General features: G+C 33.0%; 1 protein-coding gene across 3 annotated transcripts; it reads right to left on the reverse strand.

Annotated features, from left to right (window-relative positions):
* Positions 1 to 1,843: 1,843 nt before the first annotated feature.
* Positions 1,844 to 24,857, reverse strand: LOC125051372 (elongation of very long chain fatty acids protein AAEL008004-like). Of its 3 annotated transcripts, XM_047651633.1 has the most exons (9): positions 24,501 to 24,857; positions 19,726 to 19,766; positions 12,415 to 12,491; positions 9,803 to 9,993; positions 8,131 to 8,211; positions 7,295 to 7,457; positions 5,582 to 5,718; positions 4,482 to 4,667; positions 1,844 to 3,834 (listed from the first exon to the last, which is right to left on the reverse strand). In XM_047651633.1, the coding sequence occupies exons 3-9, from the start codon at positions 12,461 to 12,463 to the stop codon at positions 3,721 to 3,723; spliced, it is 921 nt and encodes a 306-aa protein (XP_047507589.1). In that variant the 5' UTR covers positions 12,464 to 12,491; positions 19,726 to 19,766; positions 24,501 to 24,857; the 3' UTR covers positions 1,844 to 3,720. The 3 variants fall into 3 exon arrangements, with proteins under 3 accessions (XP_047507589.1, XP_047507592.1, XP_047507591.1); XM_047651636.1 differs by lacking the exon at positions 19,726 to 19,766; XM_047651635.1 differs by lacking the exons at positions 19,726 to 19,766; positions 24,501 to 24,857 and adding an exon at positions 18,734 to 18,915.
* Between the last annotated feature and the right edge of the window lie 2,329 nt (positions 24,858 to 27,186).

Consider the following 27,186-nt stretch of genomic DNA (forward strand, 5'->3'; position numbering starts at 1 on the left):
AACTGATTGAACATTTCTGTTAAACTGTGGTTATGCCGTAAATAGAGACAATTCCACGACAAAGCAAACTTGTTTCGGTTATGTATTATTATAAACTTATAATTATAAGTTAAAAAAGTGTTTTCTTTAAACGTCTAATAACTTAACTCTTATAGACATCCAGGATTATTTTATAATTAGGTTTGCACATTTTAGCACAAATGATGCTCAGATAATTATCACCACTCATTGAGCATGTAGGTCGATTTAAAATTATTAATCCACAACTGTCTATTACAAAATTATTAAAAATATTTTGTTTGTAAGTTCTATTGCACACGCCAGCGGTCAATCTGAATGAGCATTAATTAAAACTAATGCTGTTAATTGAATTTTCATGTTCGTAAATAATTAATTTTCATTCGAGCGAAAACACAGTGAAAGTGTATTTGTGCATTTGCTTCTTATTTAAAGGGATTTTATAAGTTTATTTCTACGAAAGGTCTAGAATTGGTTCCTTGACAATCAGTTAAGACCTATTGCAATAAAGAAAAACTGTGATTCATAATAATGTGAATGTTTACTGGTGGAGTCGAGACATAGTAATAAAACTTATCCTTCTATTGTTTAGTTTTTTGAGTGCTGGTGTTCAATAAATATGTAGTGATAATGCGATACATCTTCAATTTTTTTTTGTGATATTTAAATAAACTTTATTTAACTAGATAATGTGATATAATAAAACTTTCGATGTATTAAAAACCATTTTTCTTTTGTTAGTGCCGTTTTTTCTACAAACGTAGAATTAGGCGAAAGATAAAAAATTTAAAAAGATTTTTCTTGTTACGCCATAGAAGTAGAACTTCTAACGCGTGTACAGTGTACACACGTTTTTTTTTGTTGAAAAATAAATTTAAGCTGTAGAAAAAAGGTATACAAAGTGTATAAACCTAAAAGGTGACTACGTCGTAAGATAAAAGAACATTTAATAAAAAATAATTGCGTCATACTCATTATCACTTTTTATTGAACAACCGCAGTATTTCCGATTTACGAGGGGTTAATAAAAAATAGGGTTCATATATTCAGAAATTGTTTTAGGTTGGTAGGCATAGAAGAGGGCTCACCTTCACCACCAGGCTTTGAGGTCAATGAACTACAGTGTGTTTGTGGATTTAATGTAGTAAAACCATAGTTTTTTAATCTAACTTTCGTTTAGTTAGTAAGGTCAACGCCAATTCTTTAGACCTATGGTTCTAGCGTCAAATTATCGGCTACAATCTAACAGGCCCTCTAATCTTCCCAAATATATCTCAAGCGGATCATCAGAGGATGGAAGAACTTACTTTAAATAAAAACAAAGGCATGTTGAAATTTTGGCTAGATTAAACAGGACATTGAAACAACTAAATCGAAGTTGGGGTCAAAGTCCGCGAAGTTGTTTATACATTTGTAAGCAATGACGCAGTTCATCTCATCGTTCAGGTAGCATTTTATTAACTCACGTCAAAGGTTGGTTTGACTTATAAGTATGGCATAGTTGGAATTGGCTAATATAATATTCCAGAATGTTCTATGTAGGCCTATTGACGTGTTATATTTCGTTTATGTGCTATGTTTGTTCACATGTTCCTCGAAAACTTAGTGCGATCTCGATATCCTTTTAAGGGGTAAATTCCAACTTAGGGAACAGTCCAAGTTTCATCAAAATAGGTTCAGCTGTTTTCGAGATATGGTATAGTATCTACGCATTAGGTTAGGAAGGGACATGTAATGTAGTTAAATAACTTTGACAGGCATTGCTGCGATATTATGTTCATAGAAATGTTTTTATATTATGGTTAAGGTAAAAATAACAAAGACGAAATTGGAAAATACTTTATTAAAATAATAAATAAATTGCCATAGTGAGTTTGCAGAATGTTTGAGCACTGTGACCGGCGCCGGCGCATCCCCAAGCCTCCACGCGACAACACTTAAAGCGGTAATACAAGAATGTGGCACGAAGTAACGCTTCGACGACACTGACATATTTCGTTATTTAGTTATTGAGAATAATTGCCAAATAAAATAAAACAATTCAAAGTTTTAAATGTACACACGTTTTTCAACACGGATTTAGTTTTAATCAATTTGAATAGAATTCATTTTAAAACGAGTTTCGCCGCGAGCCATGTCAGTGCCCTCGAACTTCGCTCACCATTGCCGTGCACACCCGTATCAAATCACTACCCTAAAACCTAAAACTTTAAAAATATACAAAACATTAGTTCAATTGTTTCTATATTGATCGAGTTCGTTGGAAATTTCCAGCACAGTCGATTAACTAACTATTTCCCTCCGATTCCTAGCGAAATTTGACGTTAAAAATTGTCGGCTAAACTATTTCAAACTTCATCATGACTTTGGCAATTAATGGCAGAAAAAAATATTATAATTTTTAGCTGACAGGGGCCGTAATGCCACTGAAAAACATGTTTTTATAAAGAGGATCCCATCAACCCATTTTTTTTAATAAACCGATTTTTTCGAAAAATTTAAAGAAATCATTCAAACAATATTTCTGTATAAGGCAGAATGACTTGTCATATATGCATAATATTCAAGATGGCGACGTAAGAAAACATGTCAAATGCCAAAAATAACCGCGATTTTTCGTCATTCTACGACTGTTTGAAAACATAAGTCGTTCACAATTTCGAGTATTAAATTGTACAGAAACAGTAATTCATCTAATTCTACATTTGTTCTATCTTCTATACAACAGTTCTATGTCTATGGATTTCGATAACTTCGATACACCACGGCTCCGGATACTGATACGTATTTGAAAATACGGTTTTGCCAGTTCGATCGACCTGCAGTTTATCACAATCGACCCACAATAACATTACGGAGGTGAAGCATAAATCAATATCTACGAATTTAACTCTCTTAAAATACGATCACATCCGTTTCCGTGTCGTAGAATAAATTCCTATACAATACGCTATACGTCTCTCTGCAAGCACCTTAACTGTTAACGACTAATTTACAACGCGCTACGGGTGCGCACGGTTAGCTTAAAACTAAAACTGAAGTCCCTTACGGCGATACACAAATACGTAAGTCAAACTTTGAACGAGCGAACCGAACCTTAAGGTTTATAGAATTTGGATTAAAAGCGACGAGCGCTTCGGTCGGTTCGTTTACTTCTAATAGCCCGACTGAAATACCCGAAAGTTGTATAAATATTTTTATTCAAGAGTGAATAGGTTCACCGGATCGAACTCTCCGGTGACATAAGTTAAAATGCAATAAAATTATATTTACACAAAAAGCTAAAGAGTAACCTAAAAGAATTGCAGAAACAATCTGCGTAAATGCCCGTCGACCTTCACGAAGCACACGAAACACGCGAAACACGTTTATAAGGCATTATTTCAAACTTTTGACCGTTTCAAATCATTGTTTTCGACTGTGTCGGACGAAATACGTGGAATAATAAAAATTTAAGAACGTTGCGAGCGAAAAGATTCACAAAAGTGTAATAAAAGAGCCACATAGTAATCGGTGTCGCAAGGAATGGCGTAAAACCGTCTATGGAGACGTTTCGTCATCGATGCGGTTTTGCTAAATTGAAAAGAAAATAATAATTGAATAAAATGATTTTAGTCCAAAACGATAATATTACATGCGAGTGCGTTAAAATGGCGACGAACGGGCGTAGAAAGTCCTCGCGGATTAGAACTAAGTCACGCACTACGTGACCGGCCGCCGGCGAACGAACGCGTCCGCGGCCGACGACGCGTACGAGTTCGGAACCGACGAGTCCTCTTGCTTGTAGCCGTTCTTCGAACTGTCTTCTAGCACCGTCTGCAATTTATTCTAATGTTAGGGAGGTGCGACACATTATTCTTATATTTCAGACTTCCGCGGCCACGACGATGCGTCGGCCGGAGCCTCTAGACAATTAGGGGAAGAGACCGCATTTATATAGAGAATACTTTATTTTATTTTATTTAAACTGTAAATAAAAATCGCAAACAAACGGCAAACACAAGTCACACGACAGAGAACCCCCGTGAATACCACGAGGAATGTCACAACGATGTGCGATTTTAATTTATATCAATTATTATTCAGGCACTAATCGCTTTCTAGAATCCAAATGGGTCGTGTTATGTTACACGAACGAATCGTGACTGTTGAGTAAATTAATTATTTCGTTATCGAGGTCTTGCGGAGTTTGCTTTGACGATTTTTATCATTTTACATATATGTACATTAATATTATTAGCAAGTTTAGCGTATTAGGGGTGACAATCTAAAAATAAATTTATTCACACGAAGAGAATTAAATAATTATTCTTAGAATTCCCGCAAATACTAGAATAAATAAATACCAAACTGTTTAACAGAAACTTTTTAAAGATATTTATTTACTAGTTTTACCTGCGAATAAAGAATTGTTCTCACGTTCACTCGCGCTTTCCTAATAAAGGTGTTCGCGAAATACTCACCATGCAGAGTCCCATGTTGAGTCTGGACTTCTCGGCCTTATTGTATCGCGCTTTGTAGAAGTCCGTGAAAAGGAAGAGGAAGAGGAAGCCGTGCATCGCGATCCAGTAGACGAAGACGCGAGGGTACTGGCACGAAGGCCGGAAGAGCACTTGGAGCTGGTGGCTGAAGATCAGCACGAATTGCACCTGGAAACGAACATTTCTTGTCAATATCAAAGCGATTCATATTATCAGCGACGGGATTTCGACTCGAGGATTTATCTCGCTTTAAATATGATTGGTGTTTTTATTTAAAAACTAAAGAGTTTGGTTTTACATGTTTTACATCGCGAATTGCAAATATAAAAACAATAGCGAGTTTGAATATCTTAAATTTTTAACGTAATAAACACCTTTTGGTGAGTTAAAAGTGAATTCACAAACGAAATCGACCTAAATTCCAGCGATACATATTAATATCTTATGTCACCTTATAATTTTATTCCATAAGCATCCAATTACCCATTATTTCTGGGACAGTCATGCTCTGCTTATAGCATCCTCACCGGCCAATCTTTTTATTTAGCAACATTAAACCATAACTATTATATAACAATTTATGGAAACTTTTGCTCGAATGCAACGCAAACGCAAGTGACGGCCTTCGTATGCCATTGAACCTCTTAATGGAGTTTCATTTAAGGAAAAAATTGGATACTCATTTCCATTTAATTTTCTCTTATCTCGTGTATGTGCCGCATACTGAATTACAATTATAATAAAATATGCATTAAGTAGCATAATTTGCGATTGTATAAATAATATTTAATACCATCATTTGAATACACATTACGAGACATAGTTGTGAAGATTAACAATTTATCGCTGTATATTAAACCTAATTAATCGAGTGTGATTTATTCAACAGGTTTTTGCTTATTAATTTATACATAATTATTATCTCATTAAAATATTTGTTGAACATATACGTTACACGAACGGAGGTCGCGCACTACGTGTGACATCTTATTAAAAACCAATTATTTAAAAATATAACCCGCATAATCTCATAGGCTGATAAGTACAAGTAAATTGGGAAATAAATATTCCGAAACGCTTACCATTTGGAAGGCAGTGAGGTACTTCTTCCACCAGATGTATTTCTGGTAGCGAGGTCCAAGGGCAGACACCATGTAGTAGAAGTACATCACAATGTGCACGAACGTGTTCAGCAGCGCAAAGAAGGTGCTGTGGCCACCTGCAACGAGTTGTCAGATGCTCAGAAACGCAAACAACAAAGCAAACTTTAAAATATAAATTTTTTTCTGTCTACATAAATTAAGTCTTCCAATCTAACTTATTCTAGACCAAAGATAATAAGCTAGATATAAGTAAAAATTAATTACCAGCCATTATCATATGAAAATGAAAGAAATAGTAAGAAAAAACTGCATTTTAATTATATTGCATAATACATATATTTCCAATCGCTAAGGCTTAAACAAATATTCAATATATAAAACAAATTTCCCAAGTCCTCCTGAGGCAAAGGCAGATAGGTTATTTAAGGCTTCCTTCCAAATTATTTATTCCTCTTCACGAACGTATGAACTTCAGAATACACGCATTGAATATATCAAACTTGTGACTACTGAGCCACGAACACGGAATTTTTATAAGTTCAAATTGAACCGAGTTTTTTAATGTCATTGTTAGTCAAAACAATAACATTAAAAAGTTTAATGACAAAACGTGTCAATAGAAGCATCGCCGTAGCACAATCGATACCGAATCTGGGGGTACTTTGTTCGAAGGGAATTCAATTAATTCCAAATTATGGGTAGTTGGTCTTCTTTAATTAACAAAATCATATGAGTACAGATAATGCAAAATAATAAAACGTAAGATTATTTAGACATTGAATTAGGCATGTTCAAAAACGTGCCCACAATCATTTCCATGAAACATTTTAGCCAGGAACATTGATTTCATGGAATCTAATTATACATGCATTAATTACACGGCGCATTTAAAAGTTAATTTGAAACAATATCGATTAGATTATGTTGTTTAAGTTATTTAAATGAATAATTAATATTTAAGGTGAATTTGTTTAATTATTTATTTATATTTTAACGTTTATTTTTAAATTTAATTCAAAGTCAAGTTCATTTACATCAATCGTTTTTATATGTACATATTTAATTTATCATAAGAATTAATTATAACCTCGGAAAGTCAATATGAAAATAATAATAACACTATTTACATCACAAAAAGGGAGAAAAAGATAAATAATAGACAAAAATGTAAACGGGTGATATTTCTGCTAAAAGCAGTTTCTTCCTGAAAATATTTGAATGAACAAAAAAGGAATAATAAAAAAAAAAATAGTTTTTACTGTAATACTTATAAATGCAAATTCTTTGCAGCAACTACATTTCTGCAGCAAAATCCCTTCCGAGGCTTAAAGGATACTTAAACTCAAAACACACGTAATCCTAAACCTACTCGCTCAAGCGTATTATGATTCAAAGGATTATTTGATCGATTCTAGTGCAAAGAAATGAGTTGCACCACCGTTCACAATAAATGTATAATTTGTTAACACGGTCGGAGATGCCAGATTTTCATTCAGGACGCATTATTTAACATTCTAATGTTAATAATCCTTTTAATATTGTAAAGTTTTATCGATTATCTTAACAACAGATATTATTATTAAATCAATATACTAATAAAGTGTTCGATAATTGACTTGCAATTACTGTGGAACTGCGAACTGGATATTCTTTGAGGGCGGCATACAAAGCTATCGTACTTCAAACACCTACCTGGTGCAAATTTGAGTCCGAACCATACAGACATAGGCATGATGCCGTGGTGGATGACGTGCAGAGTCGACACGTGCTCGTTCTTCTTGCGAAGCACAAAGAACAGTGTGTCGAAGAACTCCGTGAACTTGCTGAAGTAGTACCACCAGCAAGTGTTTGCCATCTGAAATGCGATTCGTCTTAAAGCATGTCGTTTACATTTCCGACTGCTTTTCAAATTTAGTATAACAAGGTCTGTTCTGTTTGGCGCGAAATGGTAATTGTTAGAAGGCGGAGGTTGTTCTTTCACTCATTACGGACGGAACTAATTTAAGTCAATTTATCGACCAGGATAAAAAAAAACACTTTATATATCGTAGATATGATATCCTGATTTCTTTTACTAAAGTATAATTACCTTAGAATAAAAAATTTAATTAATTAATGAATTAATTGTAAAAAAGTTATTACGAGGATAACGATATACACGCTGTTTTTAATATCAGTTGAAAAAACGTGTCGTGTCTGAAGGTCTTACTTAATTTTTTTTAACATTAATTCATAATATTATACAAAAATTTCGGCTTATAATATTGTGTCATAACTTAACCGTGTGACTTTAATAAAAACATTTTATAAAGACATTGTTTTATAAGTATGTGAGCATAATACAATGGATACTTGAGCCATTATTGTATTAAGAAAAACTTAAAATTTAATAATGTAGAAACTAGCTTATATACGATGAAAAATAACTCTTCGTTTTCAAAGGAAAAAGTGTCTTAACTTTTCACTGTCTAATTAAATGTAGGTATTTTATAATACGATCCTTAGTGACCTAAAACCTTCTTGCTTACCCTCATCGCCTTTGGGCTTCGGGAATAGTCAACAAGCTGACACCGGAAGTTGTAATCGCCCCACCAACCGCTCGCCATGTACTGTAACAAACATTTTGACACCGTTTACTATGAAAATTTCAACTGCATCTCAGACGCTAATCGAATGCACTGATGCATATGATGCGGTATTTAGAAAGCTTACGTGATTGAGATGGTTCATAGATATATTTTATATGGGGACTTTACTACGTATCTTTTAACTCATCCTAAGCACCGAAAGCAGCCAAATGTAGCCAAGTTCACTATTCAAGGATCGTCATGCTCGCTTAAATGTTGTGGTTGTGGCGGCGTCCATGCGTCGGGTTGTCTCTCTCCCTAAAATATGTCGAGGGGGCTGATGGCTGGCCATGCGTCATAGTCGTGAATGGGTGCTACTTGTGGTGACTGGTCGGACTTGAATTCGTGTATGCGGTGATGTTAGTTATTTCGACTATGTATTTGCGTTTTGTTTCCACGAGAATGTAAGTGCGTGCTCCTATTTTACCATGCCTACTGCTGATAGAGGACAAATCTTTGATTTTTTTTTTAATTTAACTATTCATTACTTAAGATGTCATGTGGAACATGGTGAAATGGTTGCTGGCAGCTCCTTACAGACATTGCGTAAAACAAAAAAACTTGGCGATTCAAAAGAGTGGAGGAGAGTTTATTGCCAGTTCTTCTAGGCCGTTCTACGCCCTTGATTTGATAGCTGGCAGTAAATGTTAAATTAGAAGAATTTAATATTATGTATTTCTTATTGACGTTCATAAGTAACCTAAATGAATAAATGATTTTGTATTTGAATTTGAAATTTAAATTCACAATTACGTGCCATAAGGTCGCATTTTGAACATAATAAAATTTACTTATTTCTTTAAGTGTGTACATTTAAACCAACTCAAATGGATAAGAAATATCAAGATAACCCGAAGCCGCTTAATCCCGCAAAAATATATTTATTGCTAATAAAATGGTAGTCAAGGACATAGAACGCAAATAAATAATGAGTCGAACTTTTTGTTTAATTAAAAATTACAATGTTCATTACATTGCAATTATAATAAAACATGTACCAAAAATTATAAAAAAATATCCCACGTTTTTTAATATATTCAGTCATTTTTCATATTTAAAATTACTAGTTAAAGTTGTTACTGAGACAGCAGATATATTTTGTTAATAGCGTTCGGCTAAATGGAACTTTTTCAATTCTTTAATACAACTGACATTTTGAGACAAGTTTTTACGGAACAAAATTTTCCGTTATTTATCAATATTTCTTTAATTAAATATTTATTGTTCCTTGTAACTTAACTGTCATAAATTAATTAAAACTCTACGTTCTAAATATATTTACAATTTACTTAAATAAATAAAAACTAAACCAGTGGCGCTACAACCTTTTTAGGTCTAGGCCTCAGACTTCTGCATCTGTTTCGTGATCATTGGTAGTCAATCTAATAGGCAAGTAGGTGATTAGCCGCTTGTGTCTGACACACGCCGTCGACTTTTTGGGTCTAAGGCAAGCCGATGATTTTGTTCACCGTTCGAGCGAATGTTAAATACATAGACAAAAAATCCATTAGTACACAGCCGGGGATCGAACCTACGACCTCAGGGACTACTACTGCTCTTACAATTTACTTACCTCATAAAATATCCAAGCACTGAACACGGTCTGAACAAAGTTGTATATGACCAGGGTATTTCTCAAATCGAATGGTTTGCGGCTGGACATCAGGGCTGGCCCAAGCTTCTTGGCGCAAAACGCGTAGCACAGGCAGGCGGCCAACGTTGGTAGCGGGGAAGACATCATGGCCCAGTCCTTCACACGGGGATCTGTCAAAATAGATTGATCTGTACTCTGATTTTTCATTCCGTAGAAAGGGAACCACCGAAAAGGGACCATTTTTACCCATTTGAGGTCAATCAATTAAATGCTACGTATTTTTCATGTTTTACCTACAAAAAGGTAAATCTTAATATTTACTCACTAAAGTGACCTAGCACAAAAATAACAAATATTTAATATCACGAACAATATATCGAATTAACTTTAATTACTTTATTTTATTAATTAGCTGGCATCACTGCCTAATTCCAGGTTCTCTTTCTTCAGAATCTTTACTTGTGCGATTTTTACTGTTTGTGATGAAACGGGTCGTAATTATCAGTCGCCGTAAAACCACTTTTAATGTTGAGCACTTAATAAAATGGATACATTCACAAACAAATGAAATGTGTGAAGAGACAGATGTCCAGACTCGTATTGAAATTGAAAAACGTGCACGGCCAAAAAGGTTTGTAATCTCTGACACGTCAAAAAATTATAGCTGTCAGAATTCTACGGAATTAAAAATCAGAGTATACGTAACTAACTTCATAAGTAAACTTAGATTTACTGAGTTGCTTATATTTTCTCTCATAATCAGTGAATGTAGCTTCGGCTGGTAAGTTAAAACAATAATAATAATTAATATGCAAAAAATAATAGCAAATAAATGGAAACTTTTAAGTTTTTTTCCTCGATTAAGAGAATGTAACAAAAACGATTGACATTTAAGAAATTAAATACCCAGCTACGTCAATGTACACATTTCTCAGTCAACACGTTTTTTCCAGATTTTGTAATAAAAATAAACGTCGGAGTGTATCATTTGCGTAAAACACAAGCGGACTTTGCCTTTAAGGTCTTACAACGCTCGTGTTAATACATAACCGTTTATTTGTGAACATCAGGTATAACAAAATTAACTATATAACTATCGAATAAACAACAATATTTTATAAATATTAATGCAGAGTCTCGGAAAAGGAGCGTGTGTTTTGCATGTAGTATCTACTCTAATAAGGGTGATAATATTTTGATATTTCTTTGTAGAGGGATAGCTTATACAGCAATATTTTATATTTACAGACATAGTCGCACCTAGCATAATAATATAAGCTTTTGCGCAATAAAATATCGCATATAGAGATTATGTATAAGATGTGGGGGCAAAAACAGGTGAATGATTCTTATGATTCCTTCGTAACAGTTTACGTAAGATTCCATCTTATGTGTATTGAGCGCATCGAGCATAACTTTTCTTTGCCCTGTGAGAATCAGCAAATGAGAGCAAATTGTTGAGACAATTTAGGCATTGAAAATTTATAATAACCTTTATAATAAGGTTATTGACCAAAGGTATATCGAACCACTCGTCTTCACAAAACTCAAATACATAAAAACAATACGTACTCATTTCCCAAGAATTCATATATTTCGAATTGGCTAACTATTAAACTTTTATGAACATGTCCACTAATAGAAACTATTGCAGAGGCGAAGGAAGTTGAATAAAAGAGCAGCTCAAGGCCGATTAGGCTGGTGTGTCAGCCCCTCCGAGGGGCCATAGGACCTTCAAGTCATTAATAGAATAGAATTTTACATCCATCGTCAACTTGGATAAGGGTGTTAAAATAGTACACTTCATTAATAACAGTCATCAGTTTAGTGGTTTTCCTTACACATGTAATTAAAGTCCTTCACATTAACGACGCTGACGAGTACAACTTTAAATAGCTTTAATGATCACAATATAACTCTATATACTCATGAAATATAAGCACGGTGAAGTGTTATTGGACAAACCTTCCTTGTCGTCGTGATTTTGCAAAAACGCGTAAACTCAAAATTGACATTTCAAAAATCATTTCGTGCTTGACATGCTTACGAAAAATGGTTACAAAAATAATTTCAGTAATAAGTTTTTTATTAAAGGTCATGTTAGATTTACTAAGAGCAAAATATATCGCTTACAAATTAGTTATATTTGAATAAGTTAATTCCGCTTATCTATACTAAGTAGTCTTTCTTGAATTAGGGAAACAAACTCATGAATTATAGCATAGATTACTACAAAAACATATTTTAATTCTAAAAAACCGATTGGATTAATTTAGCTATAGAAATATTAATTAGGTATATTTATTTCCGCAATTAATAATTATTAAGTTTTTATCGTCTTGCGTTATAAAGTATATTTCAATGTAACTTAACTGTAATTTAAGTGAAGGAAATATCCGCGGAGTCTTCAGGGGACACACATCTTGCAGCCTAACTCTTTCAAAGTAAGCTCAACAGATAGAAAATTTAGCCTTTTCTCTTTTTAACTGTTATAATAAAGGGCTACGCATTAAAACAGTATATGCAAGTGCTCCTGTGACGTATTGTTCAGGAATGTATATCTTAATGTATTAAAATTTGAGATTACTCACCACCTCTGCTATCCATGAGGTCCCTGTACCACTCACTTAAACTCTCCATCTTAGGAATAGGTAACTAGCAACTTAATCTGAAACAATGAAAACATATTTGAGTATTTATGACAGTAACCGACGAACTACGTAATAAAAAGGCAACTCGGGGTGCGGAATGGCGAATTTTCGTGACTCCAAATTTATTTGAGGCCACTTGGGGATTTTGCGTCAGCCTATTACACGTTACTGTATGCCACAGCTTTTCTTCCTTTTCATTGGGATTGGCTAATTCAATTCATCTTTTTGTACTTACGAACACAGATCAAAAAGCAAATGACCTACTTAGTAAAGTAGGTCACGCGTACGAGACCACAATTATTCAAAACCGTATGCAAGCGCAAATCTATTGCCGATCCACCATGAAGGTGGTTATACGATAACATAATTATGTATTCCGGGCTATGATGCCATAACAAATATTACTAGGTACAATGTGCAGGAAAATAAATAAACAGTACGCGGACGTGGTTTATGAAAATGTGTTATTTAAAATCAAATATTTACCGAACAGTTTTGTTGACACAATATTCTTTATACTCCTTACTCTAGTGGCCGTGTGGAGTGCGCTATGGCGGAAGCACATTACAGCACCGTCCTTAAAACTAGCTGTTTGCAGATTTCGCATACATAATGAGCGATTAAGAGAATATCCGGCCGTTACGACATTTTCGCGATGTGACAAAAGGGGCGATTCAAAAACGCAAATTAACCTAAACCATAATACTTTATCTTCAATGTTATGTAACCACTAATTTAACAAAATTATATGCTGTACACGTGGTATGAGATCGTAAATAACAGATGTCGATATCACTTACTGCTTTGAAATGAACGACGCTGTTATTGGAGATTTGAGCACGTCTAGAGTCGCACTAATTTCGTGCTATTGTCACGTTCCATGAACTGCTATCGCATTTCTTAATTACATGGAATCAGAACACCTTACGGTGATCCTAAGTAACCTATTGTTAATTAGTTATTCGCCGTAGTTATATTCTCAAAGTACATTCAACACGCGACACTTATCGGTTAATATCGTCGGTCATACACCTCAGTTCATGACCTCTTTAAAATTTTAATTAATTTACAAGTACCACGCCTAACTGGAATGATCAGCTGCCATCGAGATGGCACAGCTGACACAAACAACAATGACGGGATCACTCAACGGCGTCTCTTACGCAACCAGCTATTATGCACGACCTTGACTGAGTGAGCGAAAGTTGGTTCCACTTACACTTGAAAATTGAATTGAATGTTTAGAGCGATCATGTTTGCATAACGCATTTTGGCTTTCGTTTCAACTATACGGTGTTATCCTCACGGCAATGGTGTTAAGCGGGGACTCGGTCAGTTGGTCAGCCGTGATGCAACCGAATCATTGATTGTGTAAGCGCGATCACGGCATTTTTCTCAAAAACGTCAGTGTTCGAAAGGAAACAGGTGACAGTGGTCCGTCTCGTATCAGCCGTGGCTAACTTTCACTGACGCTGCGCCGGCGCATGGCCGCGCCGTACTAGTGCGCAAGCCGCACGCTTTACGTAAGTACGTTGCGCTAAACGGGTGGCTCGCCCCGCGGAACCGGTGACCCAGTGGCACAGAGCCCCGCCAGGCTGCGCCTCTACCCCACTACGCGACATTCATCCCGTGGAACGTTCTCAAACATTGCGTTACACGTATTACGTGCGAGTACGAAACGGCGTTTAGGTATTCTGCGAACACAATTTCACTTCGTTACTGAAAGTGAATACTAACTAGAGCATTAAGCATTTCATTATTAATAAAAAAAAACTATTTCGCAATTAGCGTGAATTCCATTTTTTCGCAGCACCATACAACTTTCTATGGTCAAAACCGAGAAATTGAACAAGCTCTATTAAAGATCTTCTTGATTTACGCAGGGATGCTGAGCGTCGCGTTGAGCGAAAGGCGTCTTATATATATATATATATATATATATAAAATCAAAGATACTAAACTATACTAGAGACCTAACACAATATCTGTTCAATGGCCGATATGTCATACTGATTAATCGAGTCGTTACGTCAGTGCTTCATCAAACTGATAAAATAATGATCAACGTTAATCTAATCTATGTTTATCATATTCTGTTAAGAAAATAGTGCCTATATTTTGATATTAATTATATGACCCAGATTTTATATTCGTTAATTCAAAGAATATTAAATTGTTTTTAAAACGGTGAGCACTGTTAGCCTAGTGGCTTCAGCGTGCGACTCTCATCCCTGAGGTCGTATGTTCGATCCGGCTTGAATCAACTTGGCTCACCAATGAACTTTCTTTCAATGTGCGCATTTAAGATTCGCAACGGTGAAGAATAACGTCGTGGGGAAACCGACATGTCTTAGAGGCAAAAGGTAGACGACGTGTGTCAGGCACAGGAGGGTGATCACTACTTGATACAATTAGATTGAAAAATAATCATGAAACACATTTAGAAATCTGAGGCCCAGACCTAAAGAGGTTGTAACGCCTCTGATTTATTTATATTTTTTATTTAAATCTATTATTCTTAACACTCCGTAAGTACATAATCTAATCGTACTTGTCTTGATCAGAATATGAATCAATTAAATCGAATTTAAAAATTAGATCACACGATTGTCGTCAGATATGTTATATTTTATTGAATTGAAATTTCTTAAGGCGCATGAGGGTAAAATTTTTACGAAACGTCACGAAGATGTGCAGCGTTTTTGTCGAAGAATAGGGAGAGAGCGATTGGGACTTGAACACCGAAGGTTGTTTTTAATACATTTCAATATCATTATTATTTTATTAAGTAACTAAATTACCATATTTTTGTTGGTTTTGTATTTTTATAAGGACACAGAACCAAGCCTTTTTTTGCTAAGACCCTGTTGGCTATTTTAGAAAATGTGGACATAAGTTATCAATTATTATAATAATGAATTTGTTATATTATGTGGTAATTTTTACCATATTTATGTTGGTATTTCTATATACATAACAACAAATAATTTTTTTTCTTGTTTTTAATTAGCCTTAGGGTCTGTTTCACAATGTACGGATAAGTTCTACATAAGTTCCAAATTAGCTATTTATTACTTATTGGTAGGATAACCACAATTGTTGCGTTTCACGACTGTCAGATAGCGCTATTTGTCACATAAAGTCCATCATAAGTTCAAATAGCACAATTTATCTTCCAAATAATTTATGTGTTGCATAGCTATTTGGTACTTTATCCATACATTGTGAAACAGACCCTTAGTATCATTCATTAATATAGAAGGACTGGCAAAATTAAATTATGGTATTTGGGCAGCTTAATTACTCAATAATTAATTAACAAAGAAGTTTCACTTCTGACATGTGTATTTTGTACGCACGCACTTTTTATTTTTTTATTTAATGGAGTTCATCGGTTATTTAAAACCAAAGTTAATATTGTTATTAGACCATTAGAATAAACAACGAAATAATATTTGGTTTACACAAATTATTTATTATTGTAATTAGTTGTTCCAAACGTTGCGTTGACGTTTTTGTTTGGTTTACTTGAGAAAACAGGGTTTTTTATCGATTTTACGAAAACCGGTTAAAACATAATGGAAATATTCCATTGAATACATTAGCGTTGGTCTTCGATTACCCCTTAGTTAATTGGCATATATATTTATTATATTAATAAAAATATGAGGATTATTAGCCTCGTGTAACATACAAATTTTACATGCAACGCAATTGTAACAGCAAAACATAGCACATACTTATGGTGTTTGTGTTTTATTATATTTGGACCTGCTAATGAAATGCTAATCTCAAACATGGCGAATAAAACAAAATCATATCACATAGAAGCCGAGTCTAACAGCGATGAGAAACTGGAGCGGTTTTATTGATACATTACAAATGAGGCAATAAACTTGCCTAACATCATACCGGCATGGGTGGCATTGATGCCCCATGTAGCTTTGCAAAACCTTTGTCAAACATCTTACGTAAGTTTCGCTCATTTTTCGTATTAGGTTGGCCGCAATTAAAGTTTAAAAAACTTTTTTAATCGAAAGTACCTAACAACTGGCGCACCACGCGACCTGGTTTATTTACGCCTATTATATGGAAGAAAGCATAAGAAATGAACAAAGAGAATTTTTTATTAAAAATAGAATATAATTGCATTTGCACACTTTAACATAATGCATTGTCGGAGCCCTCTTCCCATAAGTTACGAACACTTCACGCCTTTTACGTTGCGTACTCCTTTCAAGCTAACAATGGAGATAGTGGAGGACATTCTGTGACGTGTCATAAATTTAAAAGTATTTATAGTAATTATTAAATTTATATTAAATCATTCAAGCAACACTTATACAATATTATTTTCCAGATAAGATTCACGTTTCTGAAAGAACTTCATGATTATATTCATAGAAATATATGTACTTGTAAAGTGCATGGATTTGTTACGAACACACTAAAAACAGCTCGATTTCGAGATGTTATAACTTAAACTATTGATTACTGCAAATGATGAATTTTGTAAACACTATGAACTAAGTCGCCTTTAGTTGAAATCACCTACTGAGCAAGTCCTCAGATACCAACAACCTATCTTGGATTCGATAAAGTAATCAACAACGCTATTAAATCTATATGTACAGTCATTCATTAATCATTGCATATAATAAGGAAGATATTGAAGTAAACAATCAATGTGTCTAATTCTCCTTCAGTTATAAGGTAACTGACTTGTAAACTTATAATTATTTCATTATTTCAAGATCACCGGAGTTTCAATAATAACAACTTTTCGTTAAGAAAGCTTAAAATTAAAAGTCACGGAAGTGATTATTGCAGGAAACAAAACTCGTTCCTTGTTCTTTTAAGGAAGTAGAGGACGATCTTAACACTTATACAAAATTCTACAATCCCAAGGTTTACGAGTTAGTAAAAATATACACTAATAACCACGACATTAACATAATAATTGGTAAATTTGTCGAATCACGGCTCCACCCTAAAACAGCTCCAATTTTTTTTTCTATCATTCTTTTCGACTTGTATGTAGTAACCCAAGTAATATTACCCAATGTTATTCACTGGGACGCATGGGAATTTAGACAATATCATTCACATCATGTATGTAATATTATTAGTTTATAAAGATTTTAAGGGCTCCAAAGCCTCCCTTATATTACTTGGCTTACAAGTCGTAAAGAATGATAGAAAAAAAAGTCAAAAATCATTTATTCATATAGGTACAATGTACACTTATGAACGTCAAAAAAGAAATATACATTAAATGCTTCTAATTTTACATTTACTGCCAGTTCTCAAATCTAGGGCGTAGAACGGAAGAGAAGAACTGGCAATAAACTCTCCGCCCCTCTATTTAATCGCCAAGTATTTGTTTTAAACAACGTTTGTAAGGAGTTGCAAACATTACACCATATTCCAGGTTAGGATAAAGCCAATAATTTGTACCTTCTTTCATTAATTTCACAAATCATGATGATGATGATGTTTTAGTTAATTTATATGGGATTAAAGAGCATGCGCCACCACATAAATATGTAGAAAACAATTTGGAGCTGTTTTAAGTTGGAGCCGTGATTCGACAAATTTACCTAATAATTATCGGAATTGGAAAGACTGAGTGCGTGACGAAATAAGTGCAAGAACATGGTATTTACAAACGGAATGATTGCAGTAATCGCTACTTTATTAACTATTAAAATAGCTAATAATATTAAGATTAGAGCTTTTTACCTATCGCTGTAATAACCGGTATTAATTATCACCCATAAAACTATTATTTCTGTAAAGCGACGTCCTTGGTTTTGGCCTCAGATTTCTGTATGTTTCGTGAATTTTTTTTCTAATAAGGAGTTACGTTAGATTAATTCAAAGGACAGGCTTCGTAGATGTATTAGAATTCCACCTAGTTTTCGTGAATCATATTTTACATAATACACCATTACTAACCACGAAGTAATATAATAGCCGTGGTAGACTAATAAATGTGTTCGACAAACGCAATATGCATATGTATATCAACAGTTTATTTCATTCACAATATCTACGAGAAACTTCTTAAATGGATGGCTAGTCTAAACTATTCTATGCATGTTGTTTTTTAATACATCGTGTTACAAAGTTTGTACTAACAATAAGACGTTTTGAATAAAATAAATAATTAAAATTATTTTAAATCTCAAATTTACATTTTCATGAAGCCGGTAGAAGTAATCCACTAAGTACCGTAAAATCAACAGTTATTACTTACAAATTATCCGCAATAGACACACGTAGTTAAGGACTCGATTCACCCGTCTCTATTATGGCGCGAGATCACCGATTGAATACAAATAAAAATTCGAATTATTCGACTTTCCCGTATCGCTTCGCAACGGTTGCGCGAGCGCAGGTTAACGTTGAGCGACGGCTCAGCAAGCAGTGATTGAGACCACAGCCCGCTAGCAGCTCACGGCGCTTGGTCTGCGTCATCGGACGTCACTGTTGCAATACCGACGGCCTAGGAACCTTCGAATTCTTCAACACACCGCCACTACGAGGCCTACTGCGCACACGGCTTCATAAACCATACATCGTCAACGTTACTCGTCTAAGCTATTACTACACCATAGCAGGTGCCTCGAATATTTTAATAGTCTATTTGACACTATGCAATATGTGTTGTTGAATCTGAATAAAACATTGCTTAGCAAGCGTTATGAAACTTGAAAGAATCATAAATTTATGAAAAATATCCATAATATTTTATTTTATTTTTATACGTAACTCACGAGACACAAAACGTCCATAGACTAGTCAAATTGACAATGACGTTAGTGTGCTTGTAACTAATAATGTCTATAATAAATGTGTAATTTAAGAATAACAAATGTTTTTTTAAATATCGTCAAATAGCTTTTTAAAATATCCCGAAACACATTAAAGAACTTTTTGTGGTTTTCGAAAGATTGGATATTCTACACGCTCACATATAATTTAGAACAAAAAACGTACAACCCGCAAATACATTACAAAAACAAACAGCGGACAATTCTTTGGGGCCCAAGTGTAAACATTGACAGTGTACACTTGGGTCCTTATATGCTTATAAGCAAATAAATTATAAACATAACATTATAAATAATAATTAAATACTGGGATGGCAGGTCAAGAACCCAATGGAAGATGAGAACAAGTGCTCGACATTATTTTTAGACATTTCTAAGTGTGGCAATATATAAATTAATTGTTAAGGTAACTCACCAACTGATTGGTATCACAGGTGAGAAGATTAAATATGATATCTGGAATAGAATAAAAAACATAATTAGTCAAGTTTGCATATGGAAAATAATACTTGTTTATTTTTATTGCAATTGTTCACTATAATTTATGAGAAAGCGCGATATATTTATCTAATCATTTAAATTAAGGGAAATAAGCAGCGGTCATATTTTATTGATTGTCGAATTAAAAAAATAATACTTCAGTACCTTAATTTTACGAATAATTGCCTCTTTATCACATATATACATATATATCAAAAAGCAGTTAACTAAGAAGTTTAAGAATTGATGGACAAGATAAATATCGGCAAATTTAAATTATTATGTTAAGTACAAATGCTAAGTAAAGAGATTTATTTGCCAGTTTACATTTGCGTCAATACGAAGTAAATATTATGCCCAAGTTAGTGTAGGACAGAAGGATGTTAGAATATATTATAATAACTTCAAATTAAAACAAAACAAACAATAAAAGTTTAAACATGATGCTAGTTCTAGATTAAAATTTCCAAAACAAAATGAGGGATGTGTAATTATATTTTTAGAGTAGACAATTTTATAACAAAAAGTAAATAATCATACAATAATAACATAGGATTAATTTATGTAGTCAGTAAATATTTATAAATTGGGATATTATTTCTATATATAAGTTATTGTAATCAACTTATATATATATATATATATATATGTATATATAAATAATATCCGGGCATTGTCTTGACCAGAATGTAGGCAAAATAATTACAGAAACTATATAGTCACAATGAAGGAACTACGCATGTTCTGACGTTATAGAGTTGTCGTTATATGGAAATAATAGTTTTACTATTATTAGCAAGCAGACCAAAATAGTATAATTTCGATGTGATGGATGTTATTTTATGAAACACGTATTTAAGTACAAATATATTTTTTTAAACACACGTCACACCCGGCCAAGACACGTACGTACTTTGTGGATGTATGAATTGCAAAAACAACCACGATTCAATGCTAATTACAATAAAATAGTTGGTCACGCTCTGGTTTAAAACTGTATGTGCCTGTGGGTTCACATAATTTACATCAAACAAAGACGCTTTCCACCGTTCAGAACGCAACGAATTCCATCGATCATAAATATACTATTAAGAATCAATAAAAATCGTTAGGTATTTTAAAACGGCTTTTCATCTGTCTGTGTGGTTTGAATGCAGGACGAAGATATCTATGATTATTATTATGAGAACTTATAGTTAATATTAAAAATATATACAATTAAATTAAACGAATAAACTACTTGAAATAAGGTTCAAACTTTTTTAATAAGCGATCGAATAAATAGCGTCCTTTAATAGTGAGGCGTTGTTAACCTGGTTTCTTTCAGATTTATAAGAGCAATTGAAGACTTCAGACGCGTCGAGTGTTTCGGAGCTTTTGAGTAAGCACACAATTGAGGACACGATAGCAAAATTGAGATTTGAGGCAGATTACTTAGGCTTCGAGAGCTGGTCAATAACTTGGAACCCACGAAGCTAACCAGTCTTAACGTAACACGATATAAGATTTATTTATTACTCTGGACATGTATGCTATATTTTGCAATTCATTGAATGAAAAATAACATATTTCTTCAATGTTTAATTTTTAGAGCTTTTAACATTATAGTTCAACTACTGTGAAAAAAAAACTCTAAATATTCTAAAAAAATGTGATTAAAGCAAAATAATTACAGTAAAAAGCTAATTAATCATAATAGATAAATATAATAGGTATTTACAACTTATGCTACGGCTAAACTGAGGTTAATTACTATGTACTTGTACATAAGGTCAATTATAAAATTGTATGTAAAATATATTAAATAGTGAATATAAAGTAGTCTGTGTAATTTGTTGTAAGTTGTTATTTTTTATAAAAAAAACATATGAACTTTGTAATTTGAGGAAAATTGAATGATTTATACAGTGTTTTTTACGTTATGGCATTTTTTTTCTATTTAAAGGATATCGGTGCCAATATGCATATTGACGTAAAAGTTCAAGGAAAATGTAAATAAGTAAGAAACACATTTTTGCAAAATAAATTGAGGTAAAATGAGTCAATAAATTTAACACCCTTGCAAATTCATTCATACTAGAAATTGGTGAAAAACGGCAGTGCCGCGCATTGGAGAGCTAGTTCGGTAGGATTAAAAGAATACCTACAACCGGGATGTAAATATTATCACTAAGTTCACTTGTGTCCAAATCATAACAAATTAGGTTACGATTGTTTACTTTTTAATTAATCTCAACTACCTATACCTCATGTGTGCCGTGTAGCCTATGATAAATGTATCTTTGTAATAAATTCAATAGGTTCACGTTTCATTAAATTACGTTTAACTCACGTTATTAAACTTAATGTAAAAACCAGGCTCCAAAAGATAAACCACTCCTTATATGGAAATTGTTTTCGTTTTTACAACAAACTCCCAAGCGAAATTAGAGTAGATATTATCACTAAATAAATTCAAAGCCCTCGTTAAACGGAAATTAATCAATAAAGCGTTTTATAAATTTGAGAAATACTTAAATGATCCTAATCCTTGGGATTGATTTGCTCCAGTTCAAAGAATTTGTATGACAATACTTGGCGATTAAAAGAGTGGCGGAAAGTTTCTTGCCAGTTCTTCTTACCCTCTCTACGCCCTTGACTTGCGAACTGGTAGTAAATGTAAATTTACAATTAATTTAACTTGACAATTCATAAGTGTACTTGGTTACCCACTTGAATAAAGATATTTTGAGTTTGAGTTTGTATCTTAAATTCCTGTGTAAAGCGCTCTATGAACTAGAGCTGTCGGCGACATCAAAGAATTTTGTGCATTGTCCAATATTTGTTACCTATCATAACCAATGAGTCGATCTACTTTAAGTTGCATGTACGACGATTATTTTGTGTATGGAAATTATTATTTTATTACGTACGAGTTCTTGTAAATAAAACGTAATAGTCTTTAGAACAAAATCAAATACAATATTAAGGTAAGACTCACTGCTGTTTCCGAGGCTCTTGCTTTTTTTGCGGCACTTCACTTGAACGTTTAACTTTTAGTGATGTCTAAGAAAATTCTATTTGTTGTAATCAAATATTAATTCACATTTATTTGTACCCATTGTTATTTGGTGTTTCTACCCCTAGGTTCCTACCACTATTATCACATCACTTATTAATTCATATTGGGTTTATATAAATCACAACTTCTTTATTCGTAAGACTTAAGATTAACACGCGCGCATAAGGGATAGGCACCTGCGCGTGGTCAGAACAGACATTATATATAAACTACAGAAAACAAAAATATCTACCATTAATAATAAATTAGAATGAATTTTGCATAATGTGCATAGCATTGCTTTATTGAATAGAAAAACTTATATTTTTTCTAAAGTATAAGTTAGTACTTGTATTCAGTAGAAAAGCATAGAAAAAAACCATAAGTTATAACTGTTAGGTATATTGTATTCATTAATAATTGTTGCTAAAGATAATAAAAATTAATAAATAAGAAAATAAATGTAAACTGGTATTGTTATGCTTCCTAAGTCTGACCAACTACTTTGAATGTTTTATTAATTTGTTTAATTGCTTAAGAATATGAAAATTTTGAAGAACTTACTTTTAATATTGAATCAAAATTTCTTCACAAAATTGTACGCTACACAAATTAGGTTTGATTTGTATGTATTACAAATTTAGGCCAAGGCACAGATTTATTTCTGCAACAATTTTATTACTTGGTAATAAATAAATATTATAATCATAATTAACATAATACAAAATCACTATGTAAAAGCTTCAATAAAAACCAATGCATAAAATGTTTTTTTATAGTAATAATGGTAATGATGTGATAGCAAAAAATATATTTAACATACATATACTAATACATTGAGAGATTTCACATTTTAAATGTAGATTATCATTTTGAACTTAATATTGTCAGGTGTTTATTGTTAGGATAAGATAAAAACATTTTAATATTATCTACTCCTCAAGAAACTTACTTCACACCCATATATATGTTTAATATTATTCTAATAATTGATAAATATGAAATCCTATGAAGTATGCTTTCTCCGTAATTAGGGTATACAAATTTATGCAACATTGATTCTTGTTTAAATTAAATAGAGATCATATGTTAAAGTTGAGATGATTAATCATTTCAGGTGCTATGTTATTGTTGTAATGTAGCAACATCAGACACTAAGCATTAGTCTGTTCATATAGCGTAGATATCTGAGACATACACTTAATTTATTTATCAGGCGATGAGTAAGGAAGTAGGTTATTATTTTTGTGTCCTCTAGGGCACTAACTAAAAAAATATCAAATGTAGAGAACAATCTCGCTTCTACTTATGTAAAAATGCATATTCAAAATAGAATATATCAGTAAATTTACGATTTATATTACTTTGTCACACTACACAATCTTATCATAAATAAATAAGTAGATACTTGGAAATTATTGATGACGAGTTTTTGATATAATTATAAAGAGAAGTAACTAGATTAGTAGAAAGATTAATTATTTCGAGAGTAGCCTTTACCTTTATATTTACAAATAAAGTTCCTAATTTCGCGCCACAAAAATAGAAGTAAAAATCTTTTACTACACATCGAGTTGGTTGGTCTTAAATTTTTCTAAGGAGTTTTTAAAGAAAGTAATTATTTTACATTAGGGGCGTGTACTTAGAAAACTGTAAAATAAAAAACTTACCTAATGCAAACGCTGATCATATTATTATCACTTCAATAATTAATCACAGTTTGATACATTAAGTACCTAATTGTAATTGTAGCATTGAAAATAAATTAGCAAATGTATAGTAGCGTTTGTCACCTCTTCATTTACCAAACCTATAAACTCGATGACTAAACTTAGGTTATAAAAATAGCTTAGCTAACTAGAATTTCAGATATTTTATTTATTATTTGAAATAACTCTTATCGACTTCATTATTATTAACAACAATTACTGCTACGATCAACACTATTCTTATCAACTACAACAGCTACGAGCTCTAACTTTCATTTCAATTTAAAGATTCCAATTTCTCTCTTTGCCCCAAACTGACACTCCTTTTTTTTTTTTTTTTTTGGGATTTTATGACCTGGCATGTACAACCTTTAGGTCAACTCTTAATTTTCATAGACGTAATGTTACGCCTATGAGCACATTCCATTAAATTGTTTTTATTGTATTTTTTATGTAATTGTAGATGTGCTTATAAGTAAGTTCGTCTTGTAACAATTCTTTTAAAGGCGGCGGGCGGGACAATAAATCACACTTATTTTCAACATCACTAAGTTCACTGGCCAACACTAGTCTGTCGATCAAAAATTTTTGACAATCGAAGATAATGTGTTCCACAGTTCCATCACTTGAATTACAATGTGAACATGTTTTATTCGCAATAATGCCGAGTCGAGCAAGGTGTGACGGTGCAGTATTATGACCAAAACGCAGTCTATTTATGATAGTAATAAAGTCTCGAGGAGCATCTTGCATACGATGATACCAAGGTCTTGCAGGTAAGTCTACTTGTATGCTTCCATACCATTTTCCTTTCGTATCTTGATCTTTCTTCCACATTTCTAACCACAAATTTTGAATATTCTGGTCAATACATTGCAAGTAATCGGACATAGGAACATTCATTGTATTTCTAACGTCAACAGCATTAACTCCTTCATATGCAGTTTTATCAGCCATTTCATTGCCAGAGATACCTTTGTGGGAAGGTACCCATAGAAAGAAAATTTGAATATTGTTATTGTGATATTGTTGAATTATTTGTTTAATGAAGTAAAGGATATAATTAGACTTGAATTTAACTGTAAGGGTAGTTAAAGCTGTTATCAAACTCAAGGAATCAGAAATTATTAAAAAATATTTAATATTATTGATTTCGCGAATACGCATTAATGCCTGATACACTGCATATGCCTCTGCCGTAAATATAGAGCAGGGTTCATGCAGAATAAAACTTGAAGAAAATTTTGCTTGTGGATCATACAGAGCAGCATGTACATAATCACTTGCTTTGCTCCCATCAGTGTAGATAACATAGTACATTGTATTTTCCTCCAAAAATTGAAGCATTTCTGAATTATTGTTTATTGTCTGTTGGACTACATTAATTGGATGTGAAATACACTGATAAGAGAAAGAGTAACATGGCCATGGACACTGTTTTCTAACTTTAGAAAAACTATTGTCTATTTCCAGAAATATATCGGACATTGTTGGAGAATTACCACATATTAGACCTTGTGCTGTTGTTAACGGTGTTCTTGGGGATCTATCTATATAAGGTACAATTTTGTTTATTACTTGAGTGTTGTTTGATGCTATTAATTTGAGACAGTATCTTTCAGCAAGTAAGATTCGCCTCAAAATCAAAGGCATCACTTTTGTCTCAACTTCCATGGCCCTTATGGGAGTTGAGCACATAGCACCAGATATTATTCTTAAAGCCTTATTCTGCAATATGTCTAATTTATTTACATGAGAACTATTCATATAAGCGAGTGAGCTATAATCTAAGTGACTTCTAACAATACTTTTATACAATATTGACAATATTTTTGGGTCTGCACCCCATGTTACACCACAAAGTGATCTGATAACATTTAGTCCTCTGTGAGCATTTTTGGATATATATTTAATATGTTCTTCAAAAGTTAGTTTTGGGTCTAGTATTATTCCTAAAAATTTCTTTGAAGTGACTCTATTTATAATTTCATTATTGTAAATAATATTTGAATTTGAGGCTTCATTGCCAAAAAACATAACACTACTTTTAGATGGGTTAATTTTTAAATGTAAACGATAATTATAATATTGTAATAGTTGAAATAAGGATTTGTTCATATTATCTATTGCAATCTCTAAGTTGTAATTACTACTGTATAATACAATGTCATCAGCAAATTGTAAAATATTTACATTCCTATTATTTACATATTTACAAATTTCACTTGTGTATATATTGTACAGTAATGGAGATAGTGTGGCACCCTGCATTGTACCTCTCGAGGCACATTTGGGTCCGTATAGAATATTGTTATGCCTAGCATAGATTGTTCTGTTGTTCAAAAAATTAAAAATCCACTTACATAAGTGCCCGGGCACACCCAACCTAGACATGATTTGAACTAGTATACCAGGATCAACACTGTCAAAAGCACTTTGAATGTCTAGGAATACGCAAACTGTGTTTAATTTTCTATGTTTTGCATTTTTCAGGTCAGAGATTAAAGAGGTGAAACTGTCTGCACTACTACGCCCTCTACGGAAGCCAAATTGTATAGGTGGAATGAAACACTTAGATTCAACATACCAATCGAGACGGACTTTCACCATATTTTCGAATATTTTACCAAGACAGGATGACAAGGAA

The sequence above is a fragment of the Pieris napi genome, chromosome 7, assembly GCF_905475465.1.
Source record: "Pieris napi chromosome 7, ilPieNapi1.2, whole genome shotgun sequence".
NCBI lineage: Eukaryota > Metazoa > Arthropoda > Insecta > Lepidoptera > Pieridae > Pieris > Pieris napi.